Source organism: Chelon labrosus (assembly GCF_963514085.1).
Source record: "Chelon labrosus genome assembly, chromosome: 20".
NCBI lineage: Eukaryota > Metazoa > Chordata > Actinopteri > Mugiliformes > Mugilidae > Chelon > Chelon labrosus.
In genome coordinates this window covers 21,370,645-21,392,701 of record NC_140353.1, presented here as the reverse complement: position 1 = coordinate 21,392,701, position 22,057 = coordinate 21,370,645, and the positions used below count along the sequence as shown (strand labels likewise).

At 41.5% G+C, this 22,057-nt stretch overlaps 1 protein-coding gene across 2 annotated transcripts in view; it reads right to left on the bottom strand.

The window, feature by feature from the left end:
* pdss2 (prenyl (decaprenyl) diphosphate synthase, subunit 2) overlaps positions 1 to 21,488 on the bottom strand; it is a 29,653-nt gene extending 8,165 nt beyond the window's left edge. Inside the window, exons 1-5 of one of the 2 annotated variants that reach the window (XM_084569159.1) lie at positions 20,474 to 21,488; positions 14,368 to 14,502; positions 8,852 to 9,050; positions 2,012 to 2,086; positions 676 to 873 (exon numbers count right to left, since the gene is read on the bottom strand). In XM_084569159.1, the coding sequence (XP_084425285.1) occupies positions 676 to 873; positions 2,012 to 2,086; positions 8,852 to 9,050; positions 14,368 to 14,502; positions 20,474 to 20,721 (855 nt within the window). In that variant the 5' untranslated portion in view covers positions 20,722 to 21,488. The remainder of the gene's footprint in view (positions 1 to 675; positions 874 to 2,011; positions 2,087 to 8,851; positions 9,051 to 14,367; positions 14,503 to 20,473) is intronic. The other variant, XM_084569160.1, reaches the window with a different exon arrangement.
* Between the last annotated feature and the right edge of the window lie 569 nt (positions 21,489 to 22,057).

Below are 22,057 nucleotides of genomic sequence, written 5' to 3'. Positions count from 1 at the left end.
CACTCTTTGTTTAGAAAAAGTATTAAAATGATTCACCATCGCCATGGCATTCCTCCACAATATAGTTGGACACTGAAAAGTCAACTTGACCCACAGAGCGCCTGTCACACAAGTGCAGTTTAATTAGCAAACCGCACAAGTCCTTTGGTATTTTGATTCAAATGTTGCTCAGCTCTGACTGGTGTACATAAACATCGCTATTTTCTAACTGGACACCCCATACTTCTAACCGTGGTGAAATGAAAATGACACAAATGCAGAAATCTCTCATATGAGCCATTCATTTGTATTTGTATGTGTATTTAGATGCTCCCTGTCACAATATAATCCATCGTAGGGAACTTCACATAGTAAGGTCAAGACTTTTACAGTATGTAAAGTCTTACAGTGCAGAGAGAAACACAAAAATTCTCCACTGAGCAGCACTACAACAGAGTGGGAAGGAAAAACTTTGAAACAGGAAGAAACCTGCAACAGAACAACACTGGATGGCTCTTTGACTCAACCAGATGGGGTGAGAGTAGAAATAGTGTCCTCTTGTTACACCCCATCTCTTGAGATTCAACAGATACTATCTTAAAAAAAAGTAGCTCACTGTTGTGGCAGTTGACCCTCACTGATTTATCCTCCTAACAACATCCTCAAGGTGTTTGGCACTTTGTAGGTGAGACTTACCTTGTGGCCCAGTGATAGGTGCTTGCCGTACTTGTAGGCCAGTCTTTGGGACTCCTGGTCATGTCTGGCGAGCTTCATCGCAGCTTGACAGCTCTTGGCTAACAGCGCCCCGTGGGACAGGAAAGTCTGCTCCTCCCATGACGCCACATCGACGCCATCGCCCGTAGGAGTCTCCTGGAGAGCAAACAGAGGCGGACACTGCAGGCCCGAGCTCTCACTGCTTTTACTGTACTACTTCAAAGTTCCCACAGAGCACCTCGCAGCTCCTCAATCAAAACAACCCCTCCTCGCTCTGTCATTTTATTTTTCAGCATGTAATTGGTCGCGCACCAGTGAGCAGCGGCACATTTAACACAGTTATATCCCACGAGTTCTTCAGTTATTCTGAAGAGAGGAAAGCTGAGAGAGAATGATGCACAGGCTGAGCAGAAATACCACTTTGAGCTCTAGAAACGCTGAATTTCTTCTTTCATCTGAAGAGTAAATCAGAAATCAGGTGGAAAACGTTTGAACGGACTAGCTCAGAAAAGAATTTAAGGGTTGCTGAAGCTTATATGAATTATATAGGTCCTGAGAGAGCTTTCTTTTCAGAACAAACTAAAGTAAAGGAGAATAATAAACTTCTGTTTCTGGTCTTAAAAATGAACAAGCTGTAGCTTCAGCACAGAACTTAAACAGTGTAATTAAAGGAAAGTCTTGCTCACTGGTACCTGACAGCACCGCAGTCAGTTTTAATAAAAAAAGCCTCTCTTTTTAGTTCATTATTTATCAGGATGTCTTTGGTTGTGTTCTCGTTAACAGTCAGATAGTGGTGCCTAGTGTCACAATCAATCACAAAGAAGCATTTATTGTCTACGCTGCTCACAGCTGGAGCCAACTTCTTGATCTAAAAGTAACCAGACCTAGCAATTTTCTATTCCTGTGGCTTGTGAATTACTTCCATTGCGCTATTATTTTATTTACTTTCTGAAGAATGACGCAGGTGTTCCCATATTTCTGTTTTGCCAAAAAAATTAATAAAAATGCAATTATGTGCAGGGTTTTAGTCTGTTTCTCAGTAATTTCTGGCGTTCTCAGCCTTGTTTTAGCCCCATTCATTCTTACTGAAGACTCAAATGTAACAAAACTGGTCACAGATATATATTTTAATTCATGAAAAGCTCTATAATTTCCTAAAAGCAGCCGGGCACTCTATTTTTTTTTTTGTTGGCTTTTTTTGTTGTAGAAAATATGAGTCAAACAGCAGCAAAGAACATTTGTTGGGCACTATTTTCAGCAGTAAATTAAAACAAATTTGCATGAAAGTTGGATTGTAGAAGGGGAATTAATGTTTTACCTCAGTATTGTTGGAATTCTCATAATAGATTCCTTGAACTAAATCACCAATGGCACTGGAGATCAGCTCAACGACCTGTCAAACACAGAAAGAGCAAAAAAAAAAATGGAATCAAAACCCAGGTTAAATGGTATGGAGTACAAAGAGAAAAAAATATAACACAATGGTAACAAAACCAGCACCTGCCAAAAAACACTGAAAGGTTCCAGAAAGGACACTAAACCTAAAAATGTCTAGCATATCTGGCAGTTACGGAGAAATACATTTAAACACAGATGGGTGATCGGAACAGTAAAAAGTACCTTTCTCTAAAACGCATCATGTTTACATCCAAACAAGCACCCATTACCCAGGATGTTATCAGTACAAATGTAGCAGGTTCTGTTTTCTGTCCAATATTTGACACTGATTCACCCTGATAATGAAAAGGCCTGATTGTACGTCTGGTGTTCATACACCAGGTTCTTTCCCAGTTTAAGTTTTTGTTGCAACTATACAAGCAGATCACACAGACAGGCTTTTTAGCTGACTTTTATATGAACTTGTCTGTCCCCTGCTTTGAAACGGCTTGTTTTGGTCAGCTGATAATCAGCAGACGTTGAGTGAATCATACGTAGGATACAACGCAGTCATCAGTAACTGATTTATCTGTAGCATCAATGGGGGAAAACAGAATACCGAAAGGTCAAAGGTTCGGACACGACAACTTTTTTTAACAAAACCAAAGACATTCATTCATTAATTAATTCATTCATTCATCTACTGTAACCGCTTATTCCTGTTAAGGGTCGCGGGGTCTGCTGGAGCCTATCCCAGCTGTCATCGGGCGAAAGACGGGGTACACCCTGGACAGGTCTCCAGTCCATTGCAGGGCTAACACAAAGAGACAGACAACCATTCACACTCACACCTACGGCCAATTTAGAATCACCAATTAACCTAATGAACATGTCTTTGGACTGTGGGAGGAAGCCGGAGTACCCGGAGAGAACCCACGCAGACACAGGGAGAACACGCAAACCCCCAAAGACATTGAATTCAATTCAATTCAGTTCAATTCAATTTTATTTATATAGCGTCAATAACAATACAAATCGTCTCAAGACGCTTTACAAAACCCGGCCTGAAACCCCCAGAGCAAGCCTGAAGGCAACGGTGACAAGGAAAAACTCCCTTTTAACAGGAAGAAACCTTAAGCAGAACCCAGCTCATATGGAGGGACCCATCTTCCTAAGGCCAGCCGGGTACAGACAGAAGAAAGAGAGAACATGTACGAACTATGAACAATTATGTACAGACAAAAGAGTGTGAACAAAGCAAATCCGTTTCAGATTATAGATTACACATTTAGCCACTGTTCTCCTTGGTGGTGGCTTTGTAAATTACTGGCAATCATCACCATCATAACCAGCTTTATGAGGTTTTCAGTCAACAGATGAACCTTGTCAAGTTAGCTGGTGGAATTTCTTTGTGTTTTAGACCATCAGTGGTGTTGTGCTAAGATATTGCTGGTCTACTTCAAAAGTCTATATGGCCCTATTGTGAAGGAACTCTTTCAAGGACGCTTGAAAAGTATTCAAGGTGACAACAACATGAAGCTGAGTGAAAGAGTGAACAATATGCAAAGCTCTTATCTGAGTAAAAAGTGAGCCACACATTTGATCTGCACCACAGTCAACATGTCTACCTGCAGCTACTCGATCTGTTCAAGGGTCCCGGGCTCAGGCTCTGAACAGCTAAATCTCTTCCACATTATAAATCACTCTGGCTAACGCCACCAATTAAACTCCCAAAGCGTTGATGTAAATGAGGTCGATCAAAACTGACACGCTACCCGGTTCATCCATGACATTTGTAATTAAAAACCACAATTTCCCCGCTGATTGAGGCACGAGCAAACAGCGGCCGCATCTGAACAGCTGGTATGGAGAATTAATCTGAGGTGAGACGTGCTGGAAGCCAGGTGAACTGCAACTCAGCTGCTCATTATCAGTCCGTAGGGGAGCTCCTGGCGATTCCATGAAGCACATCCGGACATGCAATCATTCATTATACTTTGTATTTATAGAGGAGTCTGGTTGTGGAAGCCAGATCAGGTGTCCGTCCGGTCTGAGGGGCTGAAATGGAGCTAAAAGGCAGATGGTGAGACAAAATAAGAAGGTGTCCAGAGAGCAGAGGGGTTAACAAGGTTTTAGAGTGATGATCTGACCTCAGGGCCCTTAAATATACTAAATATTTGAAGATGTATTACACTTTGTACCTCTGGGTTTGGCTTATCACTATACAAGGTTGGAATTCTGCAGAAGAGGCAGAGTAAGAGAGGTAAAGGCAAAATAGAAAATGGACTCCATGTCCAAAGGAAAGCTGGTATTGTCGATAACCTCTAAAAGTCATATCTGTCAATAGATTCTGTCCATTAAGTCGATAAAAAACATTTTAAACAGGTACATTGTGCCTGAGTTTTGTTTGTTTAAAACTGCAGTTGCCCATTTCCTCTTACAGGGGGCATGCATGACTACATTTTATCTTACAGAAACAACACCAGCCCCTCATCAACCAGCAGATGAAAGGTGGCATTATTTCAAGTGGTTATTTTATGTCCAGTGAATGAGTAAAAGTCTGAAGTCAATCTGTCCGTCCTTCACTCACAGCCAAAGAACAACATGGACACAGCCGAGGCCACGCCTGTACAGTTCAGATGAATGAGGTTAAATTTAGAGCTCCTTCAGCTCATCCCAGACACCCTTGGTTCATCAGAAATGTCTGGTGACGCTGGCTGCTCCGTCAGCCTCGCAGTGCCCTTTGGGTAACTGAATCCACCAGGGGAAAATATTGAGGAAACCCGAGCTTCGCCCACAGACCTGGAAGGACAATGTGCCTACAGTATTACCAGATGTGGTGTCTCTGCCTGGCTTGCCTTGGGAAGTGGGGGCCTGTGGGGGTCTTTTTTTGGAAAGTATCAGATAAGCTCTCCCCCTGCCCCCCCCTTACTCCATTCCCAAATCTAGCCAGATCGTGTTTTGCCGACAGGTCTGCGAAGGGGGAGAAACCGGAGCTCCACGGCGAGATTACTTTACAGTTTATACAAGTAGCGGCATAGGTTTCCTCTCAAGGCCACGACACATAATCTCCATCGCTCTCACTGCCTTAAAAGAAAAAAAAGTCCGCTTTATGAGAAAAACTCATAAGCCGAAGAAAGCTGCAAGAACGACTCATCTGTCAGCCTGTGTATTAAAAATGTGTGGTACAGTGACCACACACGCACGCTGGCTGAAAGAAAAGATAGCCAACTGTTTTTGCCTTTTAATATTAGGCTGCATTGTTGGTAACGGGGATTTAAATGTTAGGAAGTTATCAGATTTTAATGAGTGAAGGAAATCTCTTACAGCCTTCATTGGAGTAATTCCAAATTTGAAACTTGCAACTTGTATGTATTGTTGTTTGTTAAGGAGGCAAGTAATGCTGAGTGCACCGTTTCAAAGGGTATGGCATGTTCAGTTAGTTCATTACAACAAATACCCCTCAGCCGGAAAGAAATGTAGTTTATAAACGGTAGTTCGGAAAAAATCTAGTATGAAAAACCTTTAATAGAAAGCCTGTGTAACAAATTGCAGGAGTGGGCTTCATAAAAGTGAACACGACATGCAAGGGGAGTCCAATTAATCCCAAAATACATTGGTCTTTTTTTTCTCCAACCAATTCATCGACATTTACACAAGGTATTAAATTTTATTTTGAAGTCATAATCCTTCTAACTTATTTACAGGGAAGGACAATAAATTACTCATCATCAGTGACCCTGATGCAGCTTTACTTTCAGAATGCCATTCGGCACTCAACCTGTAGCCCAGGTACTGCACTGTCACGTTGCTGTACCAAAAAAAGACATTCATGATCACGTCTGTGTTTATTCATTGCCCCATTAAAATTAAATTAAGCTTCCATTTCAATCTATGCACAATGCTATATTCCTGTTAGTATTAAAAACTTTAGAAAAATAATGTTTTCATGACTTTTTGACATTAAGACAGCAGGACACTGCTGAAGACAAATATTTTGTGGACTTTGTACATAATTTAACGGAATTAAAGGAATAGACTGGATGTGTTGTAGTCCCAGGACACTATCAACCCAGGGTATGATTTTAAGGGTTGAATGTACTAAGCAAATGCATAACAGGAGATACAGAATCTCAATTTTGCATTGCCTGACTCGTGTGATATCTTATCTACCATTCTTTTCAAAATCCTTCTTCTGTGAATCTTCTGTAACTCCAGGTTATAAACTAAATCTCTGTTGTCAACCTTAGTTTTACCATTTCTGCAATAAACACTGCAAACAACACAAGTTTAATGATGTTGCTATTGACATTTTTGTTAAATTTAAACTAAAAGGCATGTTGACACATTTTTCATGAAACTGTACATGTTCTACTTTCCATTATTCTCAGCAACTGAAACTCCTCATGAACTTATAATATGGTCAGAAGTGCCCACTGGTGGTGTAAGCTAATTGAAATTGACATGGCAACCACTCTTACCTGGTTAGAGAATTAGTTGTCAAGACCAGAATATTATCTCTTTTTAATTGTGTTGTGTATTTTGTTTGTATTAAATTACTTTGCAGGGAGTTTGAGTGGGACAGAATTTTGCTAAACTGATGGTCAAAACAGATCACATTCCTGTAACTTTAGCTAAGCCTCATAGACTTATCTGTGCTGTTTACCATAACCTAATTTCCCAAGCGTTCATACCAGCGAAACACATATGGGAAAAAAAGGCTGAACCTTTGAGCACCAGTGTATGCTCTTGTGCAGTTTCCCCTCTGTTCATTTTGTTTTGCTAACCTTTTCAAACATGAGTAACCGCTGGCTATCGGATGTCTATCTCCGTAGCACCCTTAAAAACTTCCACTTTGGGGACGCTTCCTGTGGTTGCTTCGGATTACCTTCATACTCCTTATAAACAGCATTGCAGGTTGTTTTTTTGGCAAAAAAAGGGGGTAATAGTTTCAAGCCTAGATCTGTGGTAATTTGGTACCAGTTGAGTATGAATGCCAGTGTTCTCACCTTGATAACGAACAACGGTAAAGGAAAAGAAGCTCCAAACGTTCAATCCGATCGATGCCAACTTGCTTGGCTTGAATGCACACTTAATGCGATTAAATCATCATTAGCCCAAGTCATCAGCAGATCTGCCATCATTTCATTCTCAGTGTGTTTTCTTCATCTTCCAGGGCAACAACAGTATCAGTTTCATTACTGTAATTTGTAGCTTAGCACAGAGTGACAATTATCTCTCAAAGTACAGTAAGAGAATAGAATCCTGATGAAAGTCAATTAGCACTTTAAAGGAAACGCCACACCTTTGAATTATCTTTAATTTATAAAGGAAATGCTGGTTTCTTTTAACTCCCACTCACGTTTCTCATCCAAGTACCACCATGGATACTGCTTACATCATATTGTTAGCAGGGCGTCTCTTGGCTGCCACAGAGCAGACATAAACCCAGACTGTGTGTGCTGAAAAAGAAGCTGCGGGGAAGGCGATAAGGCCCGGTCCTCCTGATGGCGCAGGGGGGAGACGGTTATTTTGATCCACTCGGGCAACCACATTCTGACAGAGCAGCGTGGTGACAGCATCTGTCAGCGAGGGGTTACCAGGCTACGTAGCCGATATGATCTGTGGTGCTCACACAAGACTACCATCACACAAATATCCTAAGCTGAAAACTCAATCAGAAGGATTCCTGTGGTGTTCATGTCAATGGTGTCCTGACAATATTATCCAACGGCCAAAGCAGGCTGTAGGCCATCAATTATGCTGCTATGGTTAACCCTAGGGTTACAGTTAGCCCAAACCCTAGGTTTTGAGAGGTTTTGGGGTAAAGTTCTCTCCTGGATGAGGAGGAATGTGTATAAAGTACACACTCCTTTTAGGGACAGAGTATATATTGTCTTGTTTTACCCTGACCTGTTACTTGACGCTGAAGCTGTTGCAGGGGTTGCTAAAGGCATCTGGGAACACTGTTCTTACACAAAACGTTAACACCTCAACCTATTGTTTGTAACGTTGTGGTCTTCTTTACATATATTTTACGTTAAAAGATTTGTCTGCTTGCAGTATTTTTCTTCTGTGGCGTGTTACTAAATCTGAAAGCCACCAACAAATGTCCATCAGCAGCAGTGCTGATGGACATTCATTGGTGATCGCCACTTTAAATCTGCTCTATTTTTAAATGTAACCACTGTAGGTAACTAGCTAGAAAATCCCCCAAGCTTTGATTTGATTCTACAGTCAAATTCCTCCAATTTCAGCCATCACCGAGCATAACACCAGCCTTATTTGTATAGCTGAACAAATTCAGATATAGGTGGCAGTTCAGAGAGCCTGAACCACCTCGCCCTTCAACTCATCTCTCAGCAACATCTGTGCTCCCTGACGCCATTCTGAGGGTCCCCAAAACTGTACTGTTTAGGGATATCTGGAAAGAGAAATCTATGAAACTGCAGACTATGACATGTAAAGAGCAGCATAAAAGGATGCACTGCAGGTATTCTGTTTTGAAAAAGAAAGGAAATACCTCCCAAAAATCAATGCTATTCTGTAAATTCCAGGATCACTGGGAACCCTGCAATGTATTATGATTGCAGGCGGGATATGCTTGACTTTGGATGAGGTACGTATGAGAGAAAAGATGTAGTGATGAAGACTGACACTGATATCTGAGGCTGCAAAGACCTGAGAGATCATATTAAGACAGTAGTCTTTCTCAGCGATATCAGGGATGTCAGGGCAGATATTTCTCAGGAGTACAGTCTGTTACAGACAAACACTGTACCTGAGTGTTGTTCAGCTGAGCCAGTCCCGTGCAGGCATTGGCAAGCAGGAAGTCGCCGCTGAGGACGGCCATCTTATTCCCAAACTGCATGTCCTTCAGGGGGCCGTCTGAAACCGTCCACTCCTTCAGATCGACTATGCCACGGTGCACCAGGAATGCCGTGTGGATCAGCTCTGTGATTTCTGCCAGGTTCCTCTGGCTGTGAAAACAGGAAATAAAAAGTATACATTTGAAAAGTCGCAGCTTTTTTGCCACCAGCCCACCAGGAGGTTTTCGCAGATGCTTGACAGTTAGAGAGCTTTTTGACAGAAACCTTTTCCTCGACTTTAAGTTGGGGAAATATATTTGGCAAGTCTGAATGCTCATATACAGCCTCGCAAGCAGGTGTGCTGATCACAAAGGAATCGATCAAAACACAGGATTTATGAGTTTCTCTTCCTTCTGTCTAGCAAAAGACAAAACTACAATATTCACATGGTGGAGTGTTGTTTTTCATTTGATCAAAATATACAACACAAATATATAACATTAAATACAATATACCAAACAAAGACAGTCGTGATCATCACAGCTTGTTCCAACAGTAAGTGAAACATTTTCTGACAAGACAACTTAGAAATTACAGTAAATCTCTACGACAATTTGGCTAAAACACCAAGACAGTATCAGCATGTTCAAGGGCATAAACCAGCAGACATGTCAGACATCCTGCAGCACAGCATGTCAGGGGTTGTGTTAAAAAAAGAAATTAAACTTATCATTAGCAAATAACAGCCATTCTTGATTATGAGAGAAGAAGACATAAAAGTGGTCTTTGAATAGAGCCTTTCAGAGCAGCCTTAGGGAGGATATAATCAAATGTTGATTCAGTCATTGGTGGGGGATAATTAGGCCCCTCTCCATATGGAAGGAGCTCGCCACGCTGCGACAGGAGGGATCCATCCAGACAGGGTCGGGTGCGCTGATAGCCACTTACGACCTTCTTTCAACTGCTGCAAGAACCTGATGAGCCGATCGTCTGCGTTGAGCTTCAACCCCTTTTTATGTACACACTCATGCATACACACACACTCATGCATACACACACACACGCACACACACGCTTGTAGCCAGGTAATTGCCGTGTTAGACGTTGCCGTGGAAGAGATGTGATTAAAATTCAATAATGTCATCTATTTTGCCTCTCAATCACACCCATTGTCTGGTTGGTTTCTCTGCTCGGTGACGCAGAGCAACAACACAGTCGCCCCGAATGGGAGTTAATAAGTTCAGGGTTTAAATAAGAGGAAATTAAGAGACTGACAGTCGCCATGTTCTCAAGGTGCCTCTGAGTGATGGCTACGCTCGACAAGACTCAAGAGGACAACTCATTGTTCACAGAAGAATATGACAAAGAGCTGATTTTGGGTCATAAAAATAACATTTTACAATTTATTACAAGTCAAAGGTCGGACTTATGGTGGCTGTTTACTAAGTTGTCCCAGTTGTACTGAGAAAAAAAAAACAAAAACAAGAACAACCTGATTGTGGTAAACATAGTGTACATCCACACACACTCCAAATCAATCTACAGTTTACAATTTATTTATCAATGTGACAACCACATTGTTTCAACTCAAATGGGCATATTTTCCGTGCATCAACTACTATTACTATGCCCAATACATGGACATTGGTAAAGTCATACCAAATAATTAGGGCCAGATCAATATACAACTGCACATAATGGCCTAAATCTTTGTTCACCGTGACACATAAACCAGTAAACTGATCATTCTTATTTCAGAAAAGAATTGGGCATTATGGATACAACGTCTTTGGCCCAGTTCAAACCTGGTTTTAAAATGCATCCCGAGAAGTCCGATGGCAAGTAACCAGTTGCAGGTGTGAACACACCCAGGACGGAATATATACAGATGGTCTGGGCCTCTTGGGACCTCATCCTTTCAGCAGTGTGAACCCACTGGGCCACACTAAGGACTCACTACTCAACAGAGAAGTAAGCAGAAAACAAAACAAAACAAAACAAAAAACACACGCGCACACACACAACCGCCATTATAAATGATTGGAAGTAAAAAAGTCCTGTAAGCGATGTCTGCTCATTAGTAATGAGAGCTAAACTAACTAAATAATAAATAATAAGAATTAACAAATGAAATCATTGAATATGTGTAGTCTCTGTGCAATTTAGTCATAAAATACATATCAGAAAGTGGTTAATTAGCATATGATCATGGTGATCTATGCTAAGTAGCCAATCGGAGTTAAATGCATTTCCTCAGTAATGACCTGTGTCTTTATTCGTGTTTATTACCAGAGACTTTTCTTTCACTATTGCAAACAGTCCAGTGGTGAGATTACTCTGTGTACAGCAGCTTCCATCAACTAACGCGGAATAACTACCATCAGGGCAGAGATCAATAAAGAAATAATAACTTAACACGTGCCCATGCTCTCTGTGAGTGAGAAGAAAATGATTCACATTGTCTTGTTTCAGCTTCCTCAATGTGAAGGGCTGTAACTTTTCTTTGTTTAAGATCACAAAGAAGAACCGTCCAGGTTTTGGGCTGTTAAACTGAGGATTTTTGCTTTGTGGAGAAAACATTTAAAGAGGCTTTGGTCTCTGGCACATCCTGTTCTATTTTCTGAACTCAGATAATGCACATATAAAAACAAACGGTTTCACTAACCAAAGCCCATGTTATTATTATTTTATTTCAGTTTACACTGGGAAATATACATACAACATATTCAGCCATCACAGGATGACAATGTTTTAGAAGTACAACACTAAATTGGAAACAAAACTCTTTCATTTTGCCACGGTGTAAATAATATGGCGATATTGCTTAAGATAGGGTGACTTTTTATAAAGCTCCTGGAGAAAAGGGAGAAAGCACAAAACCCTTGAAATTATAAAACCACACAAATTACCCATGTCCAAAAACCTCTATGAGTCGAACCCTGGTGCATACACATTCCAAAGCTGTGGCTCCAATCTAGCAGTCCTGATCAGTAGCAGTGGAGCTTGGGGAGGAAAAAGGGGGACAAGGGGGCTGGTGTATAAATAGCTTTGGTGCCCAGTTGCATAGCAACCGATGCCATCTTGCCGAGGTGTAACGCCCCTCACCACGCCCCTTGTCCTGACTGTTCTGTTCCATTTTCCTCCCTCTGCAGTCTGCCTCACCATCAAACACAGCCTTTGCACATTTCAGTGGATCCTTGTGTGCGATTTAAAGAGGTGGCCTGTCCATCAGGCGGCCTCCGTGATGTGTTCAGTAGCATGGCGTGCATTTGTCACAAGAAATGAAGAGGTGTGGTGGGCACAAGCTGGACTTTCTGTGAGTGTCTACGTGTGTGTTTCACTCTATCTATCCATCTATCTATCCATTTAACAATCTATCTATCTATATATCTATCTATCTATCATGGTGGTGCTTTGGTGAATCATCAGTGTCAGGCAGCAGAGTGGGAAATGTTTTACAAATGCTGCCTGTCAGGAGGGAGGAGACCATCCCCCGGAGGTTTCAATCACCCCCCAAACCCGCCCCACCCTGACTCCCTCCATCCTTCCATCTTGCCATCAGCAGAGGTGCTAATGAGCCCAGGAGAGGTGGGGGCAGAGAGAGAGAGAGCAAAATAGTGCAAATGAGGTGATCAAGTCATGCTGCGCATGTGTGTGTGTGTTAGTATGTGTGTTTGGGTTTGGACTATCCATCACATGAGTGAGGGAATGCTGCATGTCAAATTCAGCGATCCCGTGTCACAGTGATGCGAGTGCCAGGTTGTGACATGAGGTGAGCGTGTAGTAACTCTCCCCGCAGCAACACAGAACATGCCGATGCCACTCGACCTCACAGACTGAACAGGAATGGACTCCACAGCGTCCATGACGCCTGGCTTGTACCAATTAGTTCTAATATTAGGATGTTTTTGCACAGACACAGCTCCACTACACACATGCGCCTTGTGCCAGCTCGCAGTAAGAAAGAAGCCTTTCAGGCACCCAGCGCACAGCGACGCCAAACACAGCAGTCACTTCTGGAAACCACTTGGCACACACCCACATCCCTGTTACGAGTCGCATGCTGGTAGATGATGTCTTAGAGGAAGCCTGAGAGGACCTCAGAGTGCTACCTGAAGCATTTTAGCAGCACTACATTAATACCCTATTAAACATTACACACATAAATGAATAATAGATCAATAATTGTTATAGTTCATAGTTGATATATATTCTAGGAAACATGAAGCGAATTTCTTTGTCTTAGGACATAACAAGACTAGTAATACTAAGACACACTGGCTGCTCTGTAAAATTTTAAGGATTATTATAAAAAACTAACAAGATACAAATCATTTTGGGTACTCTGCTTGTAAGTGCTCAAAGCTAAACTTCTTTTGAAAATCTAAATAGTGAATTCTTAAATTAATTTTTCAGTTTAGCACATCAAGGTTCATCCTCAGGGAGCATGGATGCCTGTATGAAATGTGTAGCTATTAATAAGGCCAGCTATTTTCCCAGAAAGGTAACCTTTGTCCAGTTGGTGATGCTGGAAGAAAGGTCCTCGGATCACTAACGTCTACATAATTCAGCCTCTGTGGGACACACCCAACACTAAAATGCTGCATATGTTAAATTAAAACTACAACAAAGTCCAACACTTGCTTATGTTTTCTTAGCTGGACAACTGTCAGGTATCTTTACATTTGCCATTTTTAAAAAGAAGCAACTGAATGTACTCTTTTAAAAAAAATTGAATTAGCAACAATCTAAATATAACTGAATAAAATTAAAGTCCTCCCATCTTGCAAGGGAGGTTTTGTTGGCCCAATATTCCGTCATCTTTCCTTGATGATATAGTGCTTCATTTAAAGGAACTGATATGGACGATAACCACCGAGGACGAGATAGAATTACCAGACGCGAGGATTTTATTTCACTATTTATCCTTCAGCAGCCATGTAACAGGGACAAAACTGGCATCGCCTTTCTCGGTCTGTTTGTCACACGCGTTTATGGCTCTACAATACAGTGCTACAGATGATCGCTGCCCACTGTTTCCTCCCAAAGTAGCACATACATGAGAACTGATGTGTGTGGAAGCCAGAAGGACTGGCTGATGGTTTGTGGTTACAGATACGAAGTACTCGCAGTGGGTTTGAATTAGCAGCTTGGTTGGATGTACTTAACCAAAGAAGCTGCTTGGTTTGTACGCTTGCTGTGAAATGAAATGGAATGAATTCCTAAGACAGTTCTGTGCAATAGTGATGAAAACCGGAAGACATCCTTTAGCTTCAGAAGGTCCTCCAGGGCAATACCAGCTCATTAGCTTTTTCACAATTAGCTGTGCTTTAGGGAATTTTCTGCAAAGGAGGTAGTAGATGAGTTTGATTCATGCATCATGTACAGCTGTCAAGTCAAACAAGCAGAGGTATACAGGAACTGTGTCAGATGTTACGAAATGTGAAGAGACACAATGAAATCAAAATCAAAAACCAAAGCAACTGACCTGGGATAGATGCCGCTGACCATGTCCTGAGCTAGGAGATCGGAGGCCGTGTGGCTGGGCCCTGCCGCTTTAGACATCAGCAGGACGATCAGTCCCCTCATCTGAAGGTTGTTCTTGCTATCGTAGACAAAACCCCTGCAAAGGGAGACACCATCAGCGTGTTAAATACAATCATACTTTTCACCAGAAGCTTGTGAGGTGGCGCGATCCGAGGCAAACTCGAGACAGAAAGACTGCCAGGATGCAAATCCTCATCCTGTTTGTTGTAAATGAGCACTGTTAAGAACCAGTAACAGCTAAAAACAGCCAGGATGCGTAGTTAGGGAAAGAAAAAACATCTCAAAGTCCTCTCTATGAAATCTTTGCTCACAGAGGCTACACCCTCATCTGGTTGCAGTGCTGTTTAACAAATAATGGGGAGATGAGTTATTAGTATAAAACCAACCAGCATCTTTATAAGTTAAGACAGCATTAACTGATTTATTGGCTCTTTTTTGGTCTCTAACCGAAATATTCAGCCCTTTAGCTGCTAAATGCCAAATGTCATGTTCCAATGCTAGTCACTAGGTAGGCTGAATGCATGGCTTAATAATGTGTTTATCACAACAGCTACCCGCTCAGACTGGAAACTATGATTTGTTCAGATCCACAAGACTGAATCCAACCAGCAAAACTGGTTTGATACCAAAACAACGAGCTGAAAGACACTAAAATACTAGATCTGCAAAACCTTCCACATACATGCAGTCTATTGTGTCATTTTTAATAAAAGAATATATATTATAGCAGCTTTAAATGGTGTTGTCCTTCTGTTTTCATTATCACATTTGAACTGATTATCAAGATGCACATAGGAATAATGAAAATGCTAATTGAAATCCCACGATAATTTAAAGCGGCTCACTCTTCCACATTGGTTTAACATACGGAATTCAGGCAGTTTATTAAGGATCAGCTCAATTTGGGTGTAAAATTATGATGAAGCTAAATTGAAAAGGATTGATGAGCATGATTATTTATTCTGTGTTGGCAAAAACAAATGACAGGATTATGATTGATCAGTTTTACTGCAGAACTGTATTTTATCTTCTGGGTTTGGGTGGGTGGGTGGGTAACTCACCCCCCCCCCCCCCCCCCCCCCCCCTCCCCCCTCAGCCTCCAACCTTCTGACACAGCCACAGAAGCCTATACACACCCACAAAACACACACAGAGCCCAGTGGTAGCTGCCTGCATGGTGGGCAGATTAAATATCTTTTTACTCTCTCTGGGGAGCGGTTAGACAGAGCACCTCTAATCCTGTCCCTATGGGAGCCCCTTGTGCCATGAATCACACTCTCGTTAGGGGCTCCGAGGCAGACAAGCAGCCACGCCCCCCTCCGCTCGATGCCCAGACACCGGCCTCACCACCCCACCGCCAGCCCCGGGCCCCCACCCTCTCCGACCAGCCCCTGCACCACAGGGGGGGGAGGAGGTGGAGGAACCCAAGGCACAGAGTGGATGTGAGAGATGGAGCATGAAGAGAGGGAGGGGATGGAAAGAGATGGAGGGAATAGAGTCCAGGCAGAAATGGGAATGCATGAACAGATGACAGAAGAAATACACAAGTGATTTACAGTGTTCTCGTACTAATGGAAAAATGCCCTGAAGCCTTTTATCCTTCCCAAAACCCCAACCCATCACATGAAACACCTCCGCATTCCTTTCCCTGAAATGCCCGATCTTGTTGACATTATGTAGGACAGTCTTTCATTACACCTCATGTGATGTATTCATGGCCACTCAAAATTTTGACACAGCCGGAAGATAGTTGCTAGACTGGCGCGATGATGAACGCAGTCACATGGCGTGCTGAACAAAACCAAACAGAGAGCAAAAATATGAAGCTCCTGTCCCCTTGGGAAGTCCAGGTAAGCCAGTGGCCTGAGGGTAGCAGATGATTAATATTTATGTCACCCTCCACACCAGCATACATCAATCAATCACAACTGCCCTCCTGCAAAGGGGTGTGGGCGAAAAGATGATGTGGAAAAAGAGAGATAGTGAGCGCCACAGAAGAAAGGGAGAGAGCGAGAGAGACAGTGCAGAAAGAGAGAAATGAGCTGCTGTCATTTTAAAGGGTTGTGAACAGGTCACCACGCCTTCTGCTCAGCAATTGCAGCGAAGGAATTCAGGAACTTTAGCCGCCTTACTCAGAGGCTAGAATTAATCCATGCAAATGTATGATCTCACATGTGGCGTCATATTGATCTTCTGTCTGCGCTTTTTTCCCCAAGTAATGAATGAATGAATGAATGAATGTGGCCAATACGTCTGAGCTTTTCTTAAGGAGGGGTTTTATGCAATGCACCCGCCTCACAGCAGATACCGTTATAGATCCAGGCCCTGATATGTTTAGAATATCGACCAACCGTTTATCCCAGTTTCCAGGATTTGATTCTCACATTTCCAAAAAGGCTGGTGTACGGCCGGTGGTCCTCTACAGCAAAGATCTGTTAGATAACAAAACCATTTTTACTCATCAGCTTCATTTCACGAACAAAGTGGTTCAACGTGAACTTTTCTGCTGAAATTTATTTACGATTACGATTTACGATTTCTGCATTTCCTTTCCCTCTGTGCTCTTAGTGATGCTTTGAAATAGCTGGGGTGTCACTTTATACAGTCAATCAAAATAATTCATCTTGCTAAACTATAAATACAGCCCTCAATTAAAAATCTCTTAACAAAAAGTTTTTTTTGTTGTTTTTTTTTTTTTCTTCTGTCATCTGTTAAAATGTTAACAGGGTTAACAAAAAATAGGTTGGGGGACCCAAGCATTAGCGAACATGAACTCCTGATGTCATCTTATTTATTTATAATTTTTTTATATATACCTAAATGATTTTTGTGATTTTTTTAGATCATCTGATTGGGTTTATTATACTATGTCATTTTCCCTTTTTCACACTGTGATATCTGCTGTAGGCTGGTTTTATTAATTAAAAAAAAACAAAAAACACTAACTCGTCCTTGGCTTTTTGCTAATCTAGCTCCAGTGGCATCTTGTGGTACTGCAAAACAACAGTAATCTGTGGTCCAAAAAGGCTTTTAACAAACTCTTCACAGAACACCTGGAGATGCCAATAAGATTAATTACCCAATTTGTGTTATGGATAGTTAACTTGCAAAGGTTTCTTACTTGAAAAACACTCCCAGGGCTTAAAAGATAAAATTGTAAATGTCATCCAAATATATAAAGTTGGAAGCAAACCCATAGGGTATAAGAGTTTTAAGAGTAATGTGTTTACCGTGCTATTTTCATCCATAGATGGTCTGCTAAAATCAAATCTTGTGATTGACCTTTTTGGTTTTGGCTTCATAAATCAAAACTACCGATGTTAATTCAACTTTCTGCTGTTTAAGTCATAAACATTTAATGTCATGGAGCAAAACTTTCAAAAGCGTCACAATTTCAGGGGCGTCAAAGGTCCAGTGTGTTGGATTTGGTGGGGATGCATCTATCAATTAGCAGAAAAGCATTAGCATTTGTAATTATGGGTTCATTACAGTATAATCACCTGTAACTGTAACTACAATTCACTGTAGTTTCGTTAGCTTAGAGTGAGCCCCTTCTACCTACATAGAGAACTGGTCCACTTCCATAAAGTCTGGAGTTGTTCCAACATGTTTCTACAGAACAGTGAAATCAAACACTAGCTCTAGTGAAGAATTTCCATGTTTTAACAGTAGTGATGTGCAGTGAAGGTTCTTCCTCCTGCAATCTGGCTGCAATCTGCAACCTTCCTGCTAGATGCGTCTAAATCCCATCCCACTAGCCCTTTAAATGGCAAAGTTCACACTGTAGCAAGGAAAGAATATTTTGTGAATACATTTGAAGGCTGCCCAACGGCAACAATTATTATTATTTTTTTTCATATCTGGGTGTAGCTTACTGTCGCAAGTGTGTTTGTCTCCACTGCAGTCCTTGGCTTGGTTTGGCCTCAATCAAAAGTCTCATCTACTCTTTATTCCAGTCTTTGAAGCTGTACCCAATGCTAATGCTAACCCCCCCAATCATTTAATAACAGAGTTTAATTGCAACATTTTGTCGTGTCTAAGCAGCAGCTGAAGACGGCGACTTATTGTGCACAATATAGTCCTCTTAATGTTCACTGTATTGATCAAGGCGCGGGCTGAAAGTGAGACGGCATAGAAGAGGAGAGAAAGGAGTAGAAACCAGTAGAAGGGAATTCTAGTCGAAGTCAAACTCTCAAGGACTGTCCTTAAAGCAAGTAAAGTTTCTTCTCCGGGGCCGCAGTCCCCTCACTGTAACTCCAGACTTTGGGGCAAAGTTAGCTGAGCTGCAGTTTTTGAGAATGAAAGGAAAGGAAAAACCGAAACCGAACTCCACGAGGGTCTGCCTGTCTGCTATTGTGGATATTTTTATCTGCTGCGCGTCTATGGCAGAGACACAGTGGGAAATACGAACCAGCCAACCCAAGCTGACAGTGAGGAGTCAGACTGTCAAGAGGTCTGCTACACCCCTCCCCTCACTGCCCCCACCTCCCTGCTGCTACAACACCCAAATGGATTGTCATATCAGATTTAGGTGTATAGGTTATTACACCCTTGGGCTCCTGTTTCCAACACACCCGTCGGTACGGCAGGATTGAGTTTGAGGACTTTCTCTTCTCGTTCTCATTCCTTGATGCTCTAAGTTTTTGATTTTGTTGATAAAACAGGAGGTAACTCCTCTGATAGACTGATTGGATGGTATCTGGAAGGCACTGCCTGTAATGTCTCTTTACTCAGCTTTCCAAACATCCTCGGAAAGTAAAGCAAGGGCAAACTAATTTGAGACTTTGCTTTTGCCACCTTTAAAATATATATATATATATATTAAAGGTGGCAAATTTCCTGGTCTTATTCAATGCAGAAATACTCCTGAATGTTAGATTCTGTTTAAAATGTCAGCTACAGGCCACTGGTCCCACTCTGCTGAATTGCTTGACTTTGTTTCCTGCCTAGAGGAGCTTTCTGTTGCATCCGTCAAGGCTCGTTTCCCTGGCACACTCCTCTTGGTCATTGTTCATGGTAAGCCTTCTTCTTGAAGTAGCTACAGCTGATGTCAGGTGATCTGTTGCTGCTCTTCATCACACCAGGTCACGCTAACAGAGCAGCTATGCAGGTATTCACAAGACATATTGAAAAGCACTTGTTAGCACTTGATTCTAACGTCATATTTTTCTCACATGTAATCAAATATGAAATGTTTCGGGCTAGTTGGCACAAAGTTTTGGATTGGCACATCAGTCTGAGAAACCAGAAGATGGCTTTGAACATCTGGTTCTCGCATCTGGAGCCTAAACTTTTTTTAACATGGCATAATTAGCGTTTTAATTATTCAGATCCAAGTAAATGTGCTGAACACTTTCAAATCCCCAGACTGTATAAGGAAGTAGCCACATCAATCCAAATAGTCAGACTTGTCAAATTAATTAAGCAAAGCGTACTAAACACATTCAAACTCGGAGAACGAACCACAAAGATTTGTGTCTGTGCAGTAACAGCTGCTGAAAAACAAACACACAAACACACAAATAACTATTGATTGTGATCAATCGCTGTTTAGCCTGATAGCGGTACAGTGATGAAAGGGGATACCAGCAATGCATCTGCATGTGGGGTCAAGTGTCATTGTGCTGGTGTCTTGCAGAATACAAAACAAATGTAAACTATAAACACACAGTAAGCAACGCCAAACATGTGAACTAAATGCTATCACCACGCGTTTTATTTAAAATGGATTACATGGAAGACATTGGGAAAGTGAACACTCACCTCCTTCGTCCTATTACTTTTATTCCTAACAGAAACCTCCAGGTTTTGAGCTGGAATTTGAAAGATTGATTTTGATCTAAATTAGGTACCAGATGACGGACTTAATCATGCCGGAAATAGTGAAGTATATCAAATAACCTGAGCTTTGTTATGGGGTTTGCATGTTTGTGAGGCTTTGATTATACACAGGGAAGGCTCAGTCAGCCGATATTTGAATGAAGTTTGGTTTGGCGTCGACTCCAAGCAAAAGGGTGTAGAAAGAAGGATGTTTTCAGCAGCATTACCTTGCAGTGTTGAGTAAAGGGTGTTGAGTCCCGACCAGCTTCCTGACGTGCATGGCTACATTACTGAGTTCATCACTGAGCAGGCAGCGCAGACTCATGAAGGAGGTTGGATATCCGACTATCTTCTCTGCATCGGAGACAACTTTGCTCCAGTTTGAAGACCCGGAACTGGAGAACAGACTCAGCGTCCTCCGTCCTCGACAGGACAAAGCCAGACAGGACAGCCGCGACCACGTAGCTGGAAACATGTTCTGTCAAACTGTAATGTTTCTCTACATTTAAACAAGTCCTCTACAGTAACTTAACAGGTAGTTAACACCATGCCTAAGTAGGAGCGCCAAATTCGCCCGCTAACGTTATGACATGTCGCTAAACGGCACCGCGTTTGTATTATTTTTTTAAATAACCGAATCTGTTATTTCAACAAACCTAACATAATGTCATTGTATGAATTACCGGCTGTTTCACAACACACGACCTGACACTGCGGGCCGCCATCTTTGAAAACGTAAGACGCTACGTCATAGAACGTAAAGACCGCTCTTGCCACTACGCTCCGTCTACGAGAGCGCTTCCGGCAGAACTCCTTTAAAAAATTAGATACTTTAAAATAGCCATGGGTGTTGTTGCCACGTTTTCATACAGACGGAGAAATGCGTTCGGTCGTTTATAATATTTAATACTCGGTGCTTCATTCGGCAAGTAAAATACGCACCAAGCATCGCTTAAACCTCGTCAAATAGAAACTTTCACATCCGCTGTCAATGTCCACTCTTGGTATCCATGGCTCAATTCATCATATATTCATCTTTTGGTGGTCTCCTCAGTTAAGAAGCCATAGAAGCATCCACTTACCTCGAACAACCACCTTCAGCCGTCTAACATGAGTTTGAAAAAGTTAGATGTATTAAATTCTGAGAGGCAAAATAAAACACTGATTTTGAAAAATTTTGCTTTTAAACAAAACTCTTAATACAGGCTTGGTTAACATTTCAGACATGAATATAAGTGGTATAAATGGTATAATAAGGTATAAATGACCAATACACAAATTATGACACTAATTATTTGCATTATTAGTATACATGGCACATTCAAATATTGTTAGTGTACATAGTTAATGCGTATAAGCAATGTAAACTGCTAGATGATATTAATTTCAGCTGAGTAACTTCACTGTCTTCACTCAGTGTAAAACAATCCTTTTAATATGAATCTTTCTTTCTCTCTCTGTAGACTAAGTACGGCTTACTTTTACTGTTGTATTTAATTGACATCAGTTTCACTTATTTTGTCAAATGCTTTGTCGATTTTAGGCCAACATGCACACATTCTCGGTAAAATCTTAAATCAAATGTTATGTTTCTATTGAACGTCCGATGACAAAACCACACACGTAAATGTTATGTATGTGTGAGACTATATTGAGGTCTAAACAGTTTGAATACCAGTTAAGGAATCCCCCTGAAAATATCAGTTTAACCCAAACTGTTGAAATAACGAAAACGGAGCCTCCTCTTGTTTCATTTCATGTAACACAATCATTGTGATAATATAACAGTTCCACAGTGTGATAGGGTAATG